Source organism: Triticum dicoccoides, chromosome 2B, assembly GCF_002162155.2.
Source record: "Triticum dicoccoides isolate Atlit2015 ecotype Zavitan chromosome 2B, WEW_v2.0, whole genome shotgun sequence".
NCBI lineage: Eukaryota > Viridiplantae > Streptophyta > Magnoliopsida > Poales > Poaceae > Triticum > Triticum dicoccoides.
The window spans coordinates 239,803,790-239,819,250 of NC_041383.1; the positions used below are offsets into that span (position 1 = coordinate 239,803,790).

The window sequence follows — 15,461 nt, forward strand, 5'->3', positions numbered from 1 at the left end:
GACAGTTACATTACCATTAGCGTCAGTCTTCTTCTTAAAGATCCATTTATTCTCAATTGCTTGCCGATCATCGGGCAAGTCAAACAAAGTCCATACTTTGTTTTCATACATGGATCCCATCTCAGATTTCATGGCATCTAGCCATTTTGCGGAATCTGGGCTCATCATCGCTTCCTCATAGTTCGTAGGTTCATCATGGTCAAGCAACATGACTTCCAGAATTGGATTACCGTACCACTCTGGTGCAGATCTTATTCTGGTAGACCTACGAGGTTCAGTAGAAACTTGATCTGAAGTTTCATGATCAATATCATTAGCTTCCTCACTAATTGGTGTAGTTGTCACAGGAACCGGTTCTTGTGATGAACTACTTTCCAATAGGGGAGTAGATACAGTTATCTCATCAAGTTCTACTTTCCTCCCACTCACTTCTTTCGAGAGAAACTCCTTCTCTAGAAAGGATCCGATTTTAGCAACGAAAATCTTGCCCTCAGATCTATGATAGAAGGTGTACCCAATAGTCTCTTTTGGGTATCCTATGAAGACACATTTCTCCGATTTGGGTTCGAGCTTATCTGGTTGAAGTTTCTTCACATAAGCATCGCAGCCCCAAACTTTAAGAAATGACAACTTTGGTTTCTTGCCAAACCACAGTTCATAAGGCGTCGTCTCAACGGATTTTGATGGTGCCCTATTTAACGTGAATGCGGCCGTCTCTAAAGCATAACCCCAAAGCGATAGCGGTAAATCAGTAAGAGACATCATAGATCGCACCATATCTAGTAAAGTACGATTACGACGTTCGGACACACCATTTCATTGTGGTGTTCCGGGTGGCGTGAGTTGCGAAACTATTCCGCATTGTTTCAAGTGTAGACCAAACTCGTAACTCAAATATTCTCCTCCATGATCAGATCGTAGAAATTTTATTTTCTTGTTACGATGATTTTCCACTTCACTCTGAAATTCTTTGAACTTTTCAAATGTTTCAGACTTGTGTTTCATCAAGTAGATATACCCATATCTGCTCAAATCATCTGTGAAGGTGAGAAAATAACGATACCCGCCGCGAGCCTCAACATTCATTGGACCACAAACATCAGTATGTATGATTTCCAACAAATCAGTTGCTCGCTTCATAGTTCCGGAGAACGGCGTTTTAGTCATCTTGCCCATGAGGCACGGTTCGCAAGTACCAAGTGATGCATAATCAAGTAATTCCAAAAGCCCATCAGTATGGAGTTTCTTCATGCGCTTTACACCGATATGACCTAGACGGCAGTGCCACAAATAAGTTGCACTATCGTTATCAACTCTACATCTTTTGGTTTCAACACTATGAATATGTGTATCACTACTATCGAGATTCAATAAAAATAGACCACTTTTCAAGGGTGCATGACCATAAAAGATATTACTCATATAAATAGAACAACCATTATTCTCTGATTTAAATGAATAACCGTCTCGCATCAAACAAGATCCAGATATAATGTTCATGCTCAACGCTGGCACCAAATAACAATTATTTAGGTCTAAAACTAATCCCGATGGTAGATGTAGAGGTAGCGTGCCGACCGCGATCGCATCGACTTTGGAACCATTTCCCACGCGCATCGTCACCTCGTCCTTAGCCAATCTTCGCTTAATTCGTAGTCCCTGTTTCGAGTTGCAAATATTAGCAACAGAACCAGTATCAAATACCCAGGTGCTACTACGAGCATTAGTAAGGTACACATCAATAACATGTATATCACATATACCTTTGTTCACTTTGCCATCCTTCTTATCCGCCAAATACTTGGGGTAGTTCCGCTTCCAGTGTCCAGTCTTCTTGCAATAGAAGCACTCAGTTTCAGGTTTAGGTCCAAACTTGGGTTTCTTCTCTTGAGCAGCAACTTGCTTGCTGTTCTTTTTGAAGTTCCCCTTCTTCTTCCCTTTGCCCTTTTTCTTGAAACCGGTGGTCTTGTTAACCATCAACACTTGATGCTCCTTTTTGATTTCTACCTCCGCGGCTTTTAGCATCGCGAAGAGCTCGGGAATAGTCTTGTTCATCCCTTGCATATTATAGTTCATCACGAAGCTCTTGTAGCTTGGTGGCAGTGATTGAAGAATTCTATCAATGACACTATCATCAGGAAGATTAACTCCCAGTTGAATCAAGTGATTATTATACCCAGCAGTATATGTTCACTGACAGAACTATTCTCCTCCATCTTGCAGCTATAGAACTTATTGGAGACTTCATATCTCTCAATCCGGGCATTTGCTTGAAATATTAACTTCAACTCCTGGAACATCTCATATGCTCCATGACGTTCAAAACGTCGTTGAAGACCCGGTTCTAAGCCTAAAGCATGGCACACTGAACTATCGAGTAGTCATCAGCTTTGCTCTGCCAGACGTTCTTAACGTCGTCAGTTGCATCAGCAGCAGGCCTGGCACCCAGCGGTGCTTCCAGGACGTAACTTTTCTGTGCAGCAATGAGGATAATCCTCAGGTTACGGACCCAGTTCGTGTAATTGCTACCATCATCTTTCAACTTTGCTTTCTCAAGGAACGCATTAAAATTCAACGAAACAACATCACGAGCCATCTATCTACAAACAAACATAGACAAGCAAGATACTATCAGGTACTAAGTTCATGATAAATTTAAGTTCAATTAATCATATTACTTAAGAACTCCCACTTAGACAGACATCTCTCTAGTCATCTAAGTGATCACGTGATCCAAATCAACTAAACCATGTCCGATCATCGCGTGAGATGGAGTAGTTTCAATGGTGAACATCACTATGTTGATCATATCTACTATATGATTCACGTTCGACCTTTCGGTCTCCGTGTTCCGAGGCCATATCTGTATATGCTAGGCTCGTCAAGTATGACCTGAGTATTCCGCGTGTGCAACTGTTTTGCACCCGTTGTATTTGAACGTAGAGCCTATCACACCCGATCATCACGTGGTGTCTCAGCACGAAGAACTTTCGCAACGGTGCATACTCAGGGAGAACACTTCTTGATTATTAGTGAGAGGTCATCTTAAAATGCTACCGTCAATCAAAGCAAGATAAGATGCATAAAGGATAAACATCACATGCAATCAATATAAGTGATGTGATATGGCCATCATCATCTTGTGCTTGTGATCTCCATCTTCGAAGCACCATCGTGATCACCATCGTCACCGGCGCGACACCTTGATCTCCATCGTAGCATCGTTGTCGTTACGCCATCTATTGCTTCTACGACTATCGCTACCGCTTAGAGATAAAGTAAAGCAATTACAGGGCGTTTGCATTTCATACAATAAAGCGACAACCATATGGCTCCAGCCAGTTGCCGATAACTTCGGTTACAAAACATGATCATCTCATACAATAAAATATAGCATCACGTCTTGACCATATCACATCACAACATGCCCTGCAAAAACAAGTTAGATGTCCTCTACTTTGTTGTTGCAAATTTTACGTGGCTGCTACGGGCTTAGCAAGAACCGTTCTTACCTACGCATCAAAACCACAACGATAGTTCATCAAGTTAGTGTTGTTTTAACCTTCGCAAGGACCGGGCATAGCCTCACTCGATTCAGCTAAAGTGAGAGAGACAGACACCCGCCAGCCACCTTTAAGCACGAGTGCTCGCAACAGTGAAACCAGTCTCGAGTAAGCGTACGCGTAATGTCGGTCCGGGCCGCTTCATCTCACAATACCGCCGAACCAAAGTATAACATGCTGGTAAGCAGTATGACTTGTATCGCCCACAACTCACTTGTGTTCTACTCGTGCATATAACATCAACGCATAAAACCTAGGCTCTGATACCACTGTTGGGGAACGTAGTAATTTCAAAAAAATTCCTACGTACACGCAAGATCATGGTGATGGCATAGCAACGAGAGGGGAGAGTGCTGTCCACGTACCCTCGTAGACCGTAAGCGGAAGCGTTAACACAACGCGATTGATGTAGTCGTATGTCTTCACGATCCGACTGATCCAAGCACCGAACGTACGGCACCTCCGAGTTCAGCACACGTTCAGCTCGATGACGATCCCTGGGCTCCGATCCAGCAAAGCTTCGGGGATGAGTTCCGTCAGCACGACGGCATTCTACCGGCGCAGGGCTTCGCCTGAACTCTACGATGATATGACCGAGGTGGAATATGGTGGAGGGGGGCACCGCACACGGCTAAGGAACGATCCGTAGATCAACTTGTGTGCCTATGGGGTGCCCCCCGCCCCCATATATAAAGGAGCCAGGGGGGAGGAGGCGGCCGGCCAAGGAGGGCGCGCCAAGGGGGGAGTCCTACTCCCACCGGGAGTAGGACTCCCTTCTTTCCTAGTTGGAATAGGAGAAGGGGGAAAGAGGAGGAAGAGGGGAAGAAAAGGGGGGGGGGGCGCCGCCCCCCTTCCCTTGTCCTATTCGGACTAGGAAGGGGAGGGGCGCGCGGCCCCCTCCTGCCTCCTTCCCTCTTCTGCCTCGAGGCCCATGTAGGCCCAATAACCCCCCGGGGGGTTCCGGTAACCTCCCGGTACTCCGGTAAAATGCCGATTTCACCCGAAACGATTCCGATGTCCAAATATAGGCTTCCAATATATCGATCTTTATGTCTCGACCATTTCGAGACTCCTCGTTATGTCTGTGATCACATCCGGGACTCCGAACAAACTTCGGTACATCAAAACTTATAAACTCATAATAAAACTGTCATCGTAACGTTAAGCGTGCGGACCCTACGGGTTCGAGAACTATGTAGACATGACCTAGAACTATTCTCGGTCAATAACCAATAGCGGAACCTAGATGACCATATTGTTTCCTACATATTCTACGAAGATCTTTATCGGTCAAACCGCATAACAACATACGTTGTTCCCTTTGTCATCGGTATGTTACTTGCCCGAGATTTGATCGTCGGTATCCAATACCTAGTTCAATCTCGTTACCGGCAAGTCTCTTTACTCGTTCCGTAATGCATCATCCCGTAACCAACTCATTTGGTCACATTGCTTGCAAGGCTTATAATGATGTGCATTACCGAGAGGGCCCAGAGATACCTCTCTGACAATTGGAGTGACAAAACCTAATCTCGAAATACGCCAACTCAACATGTACCTTCGGAGACACCTGTAGTACTCCTTTATAATCACCCAATTACGTTGTGACGTTTGGTAGTACCCAAAGTGTTCCTCCGGTAAACGGGAGTTGCATAATTCTCATAGTTATAGGAACATGTATAAGTCATGAAGAAAGCAATAGCAATATACTAAACGATCAAGTGCTAGGCTAACGGAATGGGTCATGTCAATCACATCATTCTCCTAATGATATGATCCCATTAATCAAATGACAGCACATGTCTATGGTTAGGAAACATAACCATCTTTGATTAATGAGCTAGTCAAGTAGAGGCATACTAGTGACTATATGTTTGTCTATGTATTCACACATGTATCATGTTTCCGGTTAATACAATTCTAGCATGAATAATAAACATTTATCATGATATGAGGAAATAAATAATAACTTTATTATTTCCTCTAGGGCATATTTCCTTCACAAAATGCTTCTTGGATTTGCCCTTGAGCATACTCATAAAAGACTCGAATTCATTTACTTCCTCATTAGACCCATCATGTTCATCAATGTAATCCTCCAAGGAGGGATTAGTAATGATGGTGGTTTTGATGTTGGGGGTTACCTTGTTGGAAGCTTTAGCCATGAGGCACTTGGCGGTGATGTTCTCGTTGGGTGAATCAAAGAGAGACACCCGGGGAGTGGTAGCAATGGCGACGGACACCATGGCCATTGCTTCTCCATTTTCATCATCATCGTCATCCTCATGGTATTCTTCTTGAACCACCAACCCACGAGTAGGAGTCTTCTTGGTGAAGTTGTTCTTGTTGGGGAAGGACTTGGCTTTGTCTTTTCGGATGAACTTGCCACCATTGTCTTCCCGCTTCTCGTAAGGACAATCCGCAACGAAATGGCTCACATTGCCACAGTTGAAGCAAGTTCTAACTCGTTGCTTGCCCTTGAAGCCACTTGAGTTGTTCTTGTTGAAGTTGGGTCTTGTATTCTTCTTGCTCCAAAATTGTCTTGAGGCAAGAGCCATGTGCTCATGATAATCATATTTGGTGTCTTCGGGGTTGCTCTCCTCATCTTCCTCTTCTTCCTCTTATTCCACACTAACCTTGGCCTTCAAAGCAAGGTTGGACTTCTTTGCCCTTTGGGAACGGAGCACCGCATTGTCGGCGGTCTTGTCCAAAATGCTCATTGCAATGAACTCATCCAACACTCCACTCGAGGTCATCGAGTGGAAGTCCGGTCTTTGACGAATGAAGGAGGACATGGCCTTGTTGTAGGGCATCATGGCCTTGAGGAACTTGCGCTTGATCCAATTGTCATCCGTGTCCTTGCTCCCATGATCTCGGAGTGAGACTGCGAGTTTGGTCACTCTTCGAAAGAGCTCACGAGGTTCTTCATCTTCTTTCATTGCAAACTCATCGGCTTCATCTTGTACCACTTCATAGTTGGAGCGTTGAATGCTAGCACTTCCTCGATAGAGAGACACAAAGCATTGCCATGCGTCTTTGGCCATGGCATGAGGTCGAAGATGAGGGAGATCTTCGGGAAGGATTGCATCTTGGATGATGAAGAGAGCACTCTCAATGAATTGATTATCCACGGCTTCTCGAGGGGTGAAGTTGCTTGGGTCATGTGGATAGAAACCTTCTTCAATGATTCTCCAAAGATTAGTATTCACATGTTTTAAATGACGCTTGAAACGATACACCCAAGAATCAAAATCCTCATTTTTCACAATCTTAGGAGGAGGACCGGCATGATTTAAATGAGTAGAGGGAATCGGTCCTCCGTAAATTGGAGGTTCCACATGGGCAAAGATGCCGGTGCCATTTCTACCACTAGTGGAAGGACTCTTTTCACTATTAGCTTCCCCCTTGTCGGAGGTAGCATCCGTCACCTTGTTAGTGGGATCACCCACTTTCATCGGCGAGGTGGATAGTTTAAGTCCTTCTAGAAATTTAGTAAACATGCTTTCAACCATGGTTGTCATGGAGTCTTTCAATGTGTCTAGAGCCACATTGAATTCCTCACGAGAGACCGAGGTTCCCCCATCGACCGTAGACGAGATAGGATTCACACCGGAGTGCTCCTCCGCACCGTCTGCGGTGTCAACCATACTCTTCGGACGACAAAGTCCTTAATAAAGAGACGAGGCTCTGATACCAATTGAAAGGATCGATATAGTTGACTAGAGGGGGGGTGAATAGGCAACTAACAATTTTTAGCTTTTCTTTACCAAATTAAACTTTGCATCAAAGTAGGTTGTCTAGATATGCAACTAGGTGAACAACCTATATGATGCGACAACAACAAGCACACGAGCAAGTAAGGGAAACAACACGAGTAAGCTTGCAAAAGTAAAGGCGCGAGATAACCAAGAATGGAGCCGGTGGAGACGAGGATGTGTTACTGAAGTTCCTTCCTTTTGAGGGGAAGTACGTCTCCGTTGGAGCGGTGTGGAGGCACAATGCTCCCCAAGAAGCCACTAGGGCCACCGTATTCTCCTCACGCCCTCACACAATGCGAGATGCCATGATTCCACTATTGGTGCCCTTGAAGGCGGCGACCGAACCTTTACAAACAAGGTTGGGGCAATCTCCACAACAATTGGAGGCTCCCAACAACACCACAAAGCTTCACCACAATGGAGTATGGCTTTGAGGTGACCTCAACCGTCTAGGATGCTCAAACACCCAAGAGTAACAAGATCCGCTAGGGATAAGTGGGGGGAATCAAATCTCTCTTGGTGGAAGTGTAGATCGAGGCCTTCTCAACTAATCCCGAGCAAATCAACAAGTTTGATTGGCTAGCGAGAGAGATCGGGTGAAAATGGAGCTTGGAGCAACAATGGAGCTTAGAGGTGGAAGAGGTAGTCAACTAGAGGTAGGAGACGCCCCTTTTATAGTCATGGAAGAGATCCAACCGTTATCCACATGTTCAGCCTACAACATGCGGTACTACCGCTCCAGGAGCGCGGTACTACCGCGAGGCCACGCGGTACTACCGTGGTGGACCACGGTACTTCCGCGGCAGCAGCAGAGGCTGGGACTTGCCTGACTGAGAGCAGTACTTCCGCTAGCGCGGTACTACCGCTCCCCCTTGCGGTACTACCGCAAGGCAGGAAAGTCCAAGCCTACGAAGAGCGCGGATGAATAAAAATACATCTGTGCCTACTTCCGCTGAAAACGAAACAGTGCAAAAATCCGACGCAGTACTACCGCTAAGACGCGGTACTATCGTAAACTAGCTGAGCCAGGCCGCGCGCGGTACTACCGCGCACGAGGCGCAGTACTACCGTTGAAGCACGGATGTAAAAAATTACATCCGCTCCTACTACCGCGACGCAGCGGTACAAGGTATGAGGGCCACGATACTATGACTCCAGGGGAGCAGTACTACCGTGGCCTCCCGCGGTACTACCGCGCTGGACTTGCGATACTACCGTGTGGGCGTGGATGTAAAAAATTACATCCGCCCCTACTACCGTACCGGAGTAGCACTAGGCTTGGGAGCCACGGTAGTAAGGCTCTAGAGGAGCGGTACTACCGTGAACCCCAGCGGTACTACCGCAGGTGCTTGCGGTACTACCGCTCCATAGAGCAGTACTACCGCAAGTACAGCAGTAGCCGTCAGAGCAAGCACAAAGAGGATAACGGACAAAAGCTCCAAAGTGCAAGGGAAAGGTGGAGGCAAGGAAGGAAACGTGTACGTGATGATTCCACCCGAACCTTTCCGACGCGGACCCTCTCTTAATAGTACGGCTCTCCTACGACTCAAATCCACCAAAGAGAAACGTAGAACAACGCCGTCTTCAATAGTCTTTGAGGGGCACCGAATCGTCTTGTGCCTAGTGATGAAGCGTCTGAGAAACTCAAGGCACACGATTAGTCCGCAAAAGCATTATCATCAATCACCAAAACACCTAAGGGATAAATATGCCCTTACAACAGTTAAGTTACATCTAGCATGCCCGAGGGCAGGCCGCACACCGCCAATACATCATCCACACCTCTTCTCATGATACAAACTACTCACGGTTACCCACCCTTCCATGGCTGGTCGCGGTTCGTTGCCAAGCCAAATGACACACTCGCCACTCCTCTCTAATTCCCGCACCTAGCAGTTGTGTTGTGCGTGACACCTTGTCGAACACCCTTCGTTTTCGCTCCTTGCAAATGTGGTTCATAACAAGTATTAAGAAGGCATGAATTCATTTCTAGCTGAACCGGCATTGCAGCACTTGCAGTAGGCCACCACTCCACCACTTCATCTTGCGCCAAGGGGGTAAAATTACCCGAACCATTGTCTGATAGAGCGTCAAACCATACTATTCACGCGAGTGAGCACCTAACGAGCAGGTGATCAGCATTTTCGGCTCCTGCAAACATAAGGGGCAACATGGCTAGTGTGACAACCCTCTTGAAGCGAGACGATCCCAAGTCCATTGGCAGTTCTTGGCGACTAGCCAAGCAAAGAACTTTGGAGTGCAGTCGCGCCCTTGAACTCCATATTTCAGCCGCTCCTGGTATATCTGTCCGGTCGCAAAAGAATGCACGATAAGCTAATCTTGCCAAATAGCAACCCAAATCTGACCAGATCCAACGGAAGGCGTCTGATGTCTTTGACATGCTCGCATCTTGCCTCTGAACCTTAGAACACAACCAACTGAATCACACAATCATTCCTCGCGAGAACGGCCCCAGGTGGAGACTAGACTCAGTCAGAGCACCTGGATATCGCAAATAGAGGGGGCCCAGACTTAATCTTCATGGTACTGCTCGTTGTGCGCTCCAGCTGCTTCGTTCACAATGGACTTCTCCTTAACAAGTGGATCAGGGATAAAGTGTCTTTTTCGCTCGCCATGATTGCCCAGTTATGCTTGCTATGGGAGAGGATCCAGAGGTAGACCCTGGAGATGTCCGATGCATGCGACGCCTTCCATTGGATATGGAAGGAGTATGGTTCCTACTCGGTGAGAACGACTTATCGAGCATTCTTCTACAGCCTCACATGCATGCCCAGTGTGAGTGAAGTTTGGATTACCCGTGCTCCATTTCAGCTCAAGTTCTTCGCCTGGCTAGCGCTCAAGAACAGGTGCTGGACTTCGGACCCTCTCATGGCGAGAGGATAGCCTCATCAGCCCTGTTGCCCCATTGTGTCTTTAGGGGGCGGAGACCATCACCCATCTTCTTGTTTAATGCTCCTTTGCCCGACCGGTTTGGTTTTTTGTGCTGCAATTGATGGGAACCCGCTTGCCTCACTGATACGTCTCCGTCATATCTATTTTTCCAAACACTTCTGCCCTTGTTTTGGACTCTAACTTGCATGATTTGAATGGAACTAACCCGGACTGACGCTGTTTTCAGTAGAATTGCCATGGTGTTATTTTTGTGCAGAAACAAAAGTTCTCGGAATGACCTGAAACTTCATGGAGATTATTTTTGAAAATAATAAAAAATACTGGCGAAAGAATCAAGGCCAGGGGGCCCACACCCTGTCCGCGAGGGTGAGAGGCGCGCCTGCCCCCTAGGTGCGCCCCCTGCCTCGTGGGCCCCCTGGTGCTCCACCGACCTTAACTCCAACTCTATATATTCACGTTCGGGGAGAAAAAAATCAGAGAGAAGGATTCATCGCGTTTTACAATACGGAGCCGCCGCCAAGCCCTAAACTCTCTCGGGAGGGCTAATCTGGAGTCCGTTGGGGCTCCGGAGAGGGGAATCCGTCGCCGTCGTCATCATCAACCTTCCTCCATCACCAATTTCATGATACTCACCGCCGTGCGTGAGTAATTCCATCATAGGCTTGCTGGACGGTAATGGGTTGGATTAGATTTATCATGTAATCGAGTTAGTTTTGTTAGGGTTTGATCCCTAGTATCCATTATATTCTGAGATTGATGTTGCTATGACTTTGCTATGCTTAATGCTTGTCACTAGGGCCCGAGTGTCATGATTTCAGATCTGAACCTATTATGTTTTCATGAATATATGTGAGTTCTTGATCCTATCTTGTAAGTCTATAGTTACCTACTATGTGTTATGATCCGACAACCCCGAAGTGACAATAATCGGGACCATTCCCGGTGATGACCATAGTTTGAGGAGTTCATGTATTCACTATGTGTTAATGCTTTGGTTCGGTACTCTATTAAAAGGAGGCATTAATATCCCTTAGTTTCCAATAGGACCCCGCTGCCACGGGAGGGTAGGACAAAAGATGTCATGCAAGTTCTTTTCCATAAGCACGCATGACTATATTCGGAATACATGCCTACATTACATTGATGAATTGGAGCTAGTTCTGTGTCACCCTATGTTATAACTGTTGCATGAATAATCACATCCGGCATAATTCTCCATCACCAATCCAATTCCTATGAGTTTTTCACATATTGTTCTTCACTTGTTTACTTTACCGTTGCTACTGTTACAATCACTACAAAACTATCACTGTTACTTTTGTCACCGTTACCGTTACTATCATACTACTTTGCTACTAAATACTTTGCTGCGGATATTAAATTATCCAGGTGTGGTTGAATTCACAACTCAACTGCTAATACTTGAGAATATTCTTTGGCTCCCGTTGTGTTGAATCAATAAATTTGGGTTGAATACTTTATTCTCGAAAACTGTTGCGATCCCCTATACTTGTGGGTTATCACGCACGTAGACATGATGGATTCGTGGATGTCGACAAGTCTGGTCGTGCCCTCGTCCCGCACGAAGGAGTTGAATTCTCTCGTGATGCTTACCATTCACTCTCTCTGGTTGGAAGGCGGGTCATTGACAATGTTTCGTCTCCAGTGAGCGTGGTTACAACAATCATTGACTGTGAACGCAAATTGTGACTACTTCTGTGGCGCCTTAAGCCAACAGGACGTAGAGGTGTGGGCGTGCGTGAGTAGTCGGTTTCAATTTTCTTCCCCTGGTGGATGGGTAGACGTTGGTGCTTCATCTCTGCGCCCCTAGCAACATTCTTGTAAATCCTACTACCTCCTCCTATCATAATGAAGCGACGTGTAATTCCGCTCTTGTAAATCCTACTACTTCCTCTTATCATAATAAAAAAGCGACGCGCAATTCTCTTGCGCGTTCCATAAAAAAAATGTTACTCTATATTTTGTTATGTGCTTTTGCAGACGCACATTATATAGCACAACTTTTTCTTTTCGAATAGCATGACTTACCGTACCGGGATGGTCCATCGCGCTCGCGATGAGTTAGGCACCGCCGGGAAGGTAGTACATGCGAGTAGCTAGGGGAGGCGATGCACGGGATACACTGGTCCAAGACGAAGAACGAAAGATGGAGTTCCAGCATTTCGTGCAACCGCAACTTCCATGGCTGGCTTTGGCATGGCCCAACATCCACCGTGCATGTGCATGTGGCACCATGCACGGCTCGGTTGAGCTGAGCACCGTCCCGAATAAATGCAGATTATGGCCGCGTTTGTTGTTGACGCTTCATTCCTTGGCGGCCGCGCTCCGAACCAACCAGCTGCCTTGGTCCATTGGCCGGTTCGCCACAAGTATCAGCTTAGGTAGGAGACAATGCGTGCGTGTGCTGTATCGTGCACCCTTGCGTAGCGTCGACGAAACCGAAAGAGCGCGCCGCAGGTAGGGTCCGGCGATCCGCGAGACGCGGAAGCTTCCGCTGTTAACTGGTGGGCCCACAGGTGCTGGGAAAACCCGTGGGCACAGATACAGGTAGTACAGTCAAGGGGTGCTTAGATCCAAGGGACTATTTTTAGTCTGACTAAAAATAGTCTTTTTTAGAGGCTAAAGTTCCAAGCACCCCTGACTAAAGAGAGGCTAGGACTAGTCTTGAGGCTAAAATCTTTTAGTCATAGAAAACCTACTAAAATATGTATTAGCCCTCTCTTTCCTCATTTAATTTCTCTCCTTTAACGCATGCGAGTTCTGGATTGGAGGGTTTGGAGGATAATAAATGCTCAATAACTTGATTTTAGTCTCTTTAGTATTTGGATCCAAGCATGGATGAGGCTAGTAAGTTTTAGTCCCACTACTTCTAGTCATGAGACTAAAATGTATCCAAGCACCCTCTCAGTATCCTTGATTTGTCCATTTAGTGTAGTGCAGGCACCGGGTAGGAACCAGTTTACCATTAATGGAGTATCGACATTTGACCGTCATGAATGCATCCATCGACATGCATGCGCATGCGCCGCACCGAGCTTCAAAGAGAAGGGTAAAGGTTTCTCAGGAATAAGGGGCGAATATGATTTGTCATTCAAGATCAAAGTCGCATATCCCCTAAAAAAAAGATCAAAGTCGCATATCCCCTAAAAAAAAGATCAAAGTCGCATATCCCCTAAAAAAAAGATCAAAGTCGCATATTTTGCATGTAGACTTGTACAAAGTACTATTGATCGTGTGTAATTTACGGTGATGTGCATCTCCACACATACCTAAAGTTGCAGATGAGTGTTGCTGGGTAATTAAGAACTCAAGGCTGAGAACTTAGAGATCGCCGACTTGAAAATAAGAAGTGTATAATACTATCGATTTAGGAATAGACACTTCCTACTATCGAATGAAAGCTACTCCTCCCCATTGTGCATGGCGCCTGCAGAGAGATATACAGCGAGAGGAGAAATAAGTAGCCTCCCCCATGCATGAAGCGGTGCTATAAAGAGCAGGATAGAGTAGTTGGAACCCGGGCGTAGCTACAAGATCAATAAACCACGCAGGGTCCCTACTACCCGAGTAACCAACTCAACCGCCCCGTACGTCCACTTTGCCCGTCGTCCACGGCCACTCCCCCCGTCATCGCGCCCCATATGCTCGTCCCCAGGACGCACGGCAAAAATAGCGCACGCGCGGCGTTGGTAACAAACGTGTGCCGTGCGATCGGTCCATCCATACGATCGAATTGAACGCACCGCCTTTTCCCTCCCGATCCTTCCACCCCGGAGCGCGCCTCCGACCCCCGCGTTACGACACGCGCTCTATATAAGCTCGGCACGGCGATCACCATCCACCACACAACGAAAGCAACATCTAGCCAGCGATCGAGACAGCAAGAAGCTCACTCAACTACCCCCAGTCCCGATCACAGGTAGCTAGTCACTCGGCGCAATCGGCATGGCCAGCAAGTCGGCGTCCCTGCTGATCCTCGCGGCGCTGGTGGCCGCGGCGTGCCTCGCCGGGCTGGGCTCGGCGGCGCGCAGCGTGCCGGCGGAGAAGCCCGCGGAGGATGCGGTGAAGCGGCCGGACACGTTCCAGGAGGGGACGGTGCTGATCCCGGGGATCGGGCGGTACGAGCTGGGCACCCACTACATCCCGGACATCGGCGGGCTGGACCACAGCATCCCGGCCGCCGCCAGCGGGCAGTTCATCCCCGGCGCCGACGACACCTGGGTGCCCAACCCGGGCTTCGAGGTGCCCAACCCCTTCCGCCCCCGCTCCGAGTCCCCCTGATGGGCCGAGCCGGCCGGCCGGCCAGCACGCCCACGTTACGCCCATCGTCCGTCCAGTTGCACCGATCCATCTACTACTTGGTAGAGCTAGCCTGCTACAAATCATTTTCCGCTAGCTTTTTTGGTTGCTATAATAAAATAGCTGCTGCTACATAGCCATGCATGCATGTCCGATGCATGCATGTGTCTGCGACTGCGTTCGCGCCGTCGACGTCTCGTGTTTGATTGAAGTGTACGTGTAGTCGTGTATGGGATATGGATGGATGCATAGGAAGCACCCATCCGCATGTCTCGCTTGGTTTGTTGTTGCCAGTGTAATGTGCTTGGTTTGTTGTTGCCAGTGTAATGTGTTTCAGTTCAGTAAGTTTTTTGAATGATGAAGAATTATGCATGATCGATTAAGCTTGATATCGCCATCGTACAGTGTCATGTGCCATATACTCGTTAATTGCTGCCGAGAGCTCGAACCAAAATCATCGGACGTACGGAACAGACAGAAGAGCTCAGTGAGTACACGAAGATAGCGTAATAATTAAGTGGGTGCACCGGAAACGTGGGTCACGGTGGTGGTGGTGTGTACACTTGAGCCAATGACAGTTCAGCGATGGAGCCCCTTATTTAGCTCGCTTGGTGCTGAGGTAGGAGTAGGACACGATGACAGGGAATCAGATAAGCCAGTTCAAATATGGTGTAGTCGGGGGTAGGTATGGTGGAAGGGGCCGTAGTCATTGGTCGCTGCATGGAGCGATGGTCGGAGGCGGACGTACGTACACCATGCGTGAGTTTTGATCTGCAGGTGGAATAACGTTTATCTTTTACGGGAGATGTGGAGGAATGATTTAGAGCAACTCTAACGGATCCCCTAACCTTTAAAGGAGGATAAATGCGGGTTTTCTCCTGTAAACCGAAACTAACCGAACCTCGCC

At 47.3% G+C, this 15,461-nt stretch overlaps 1 protein-coding gene across 1 annotated transcript; it reads left to right on the forward strand.

Annotated features, from left to right (window-relative positions):
• Positions 1-14,079: 14,079 nt before the first annotated feature.
• LOC119363297 (putative cell wall protein) lies at positions 14,080-14,943 on the forward strand. The gene has a single exon (XM_037628618.1). The coding sequence runs from the start codon at positions 14,201-14,203 to the stop codon at positions 14,534-14,536; it is 336 nt and encodes a 111-aa protein (XP_037484515.1). The 5' UTR covers positions 14,080-14,200; the 3' UTR covers positions 14,537-14,943.
• The last annotated feature ends 518 nt before the right edge of the window (positions 14,944-15,461 follow it).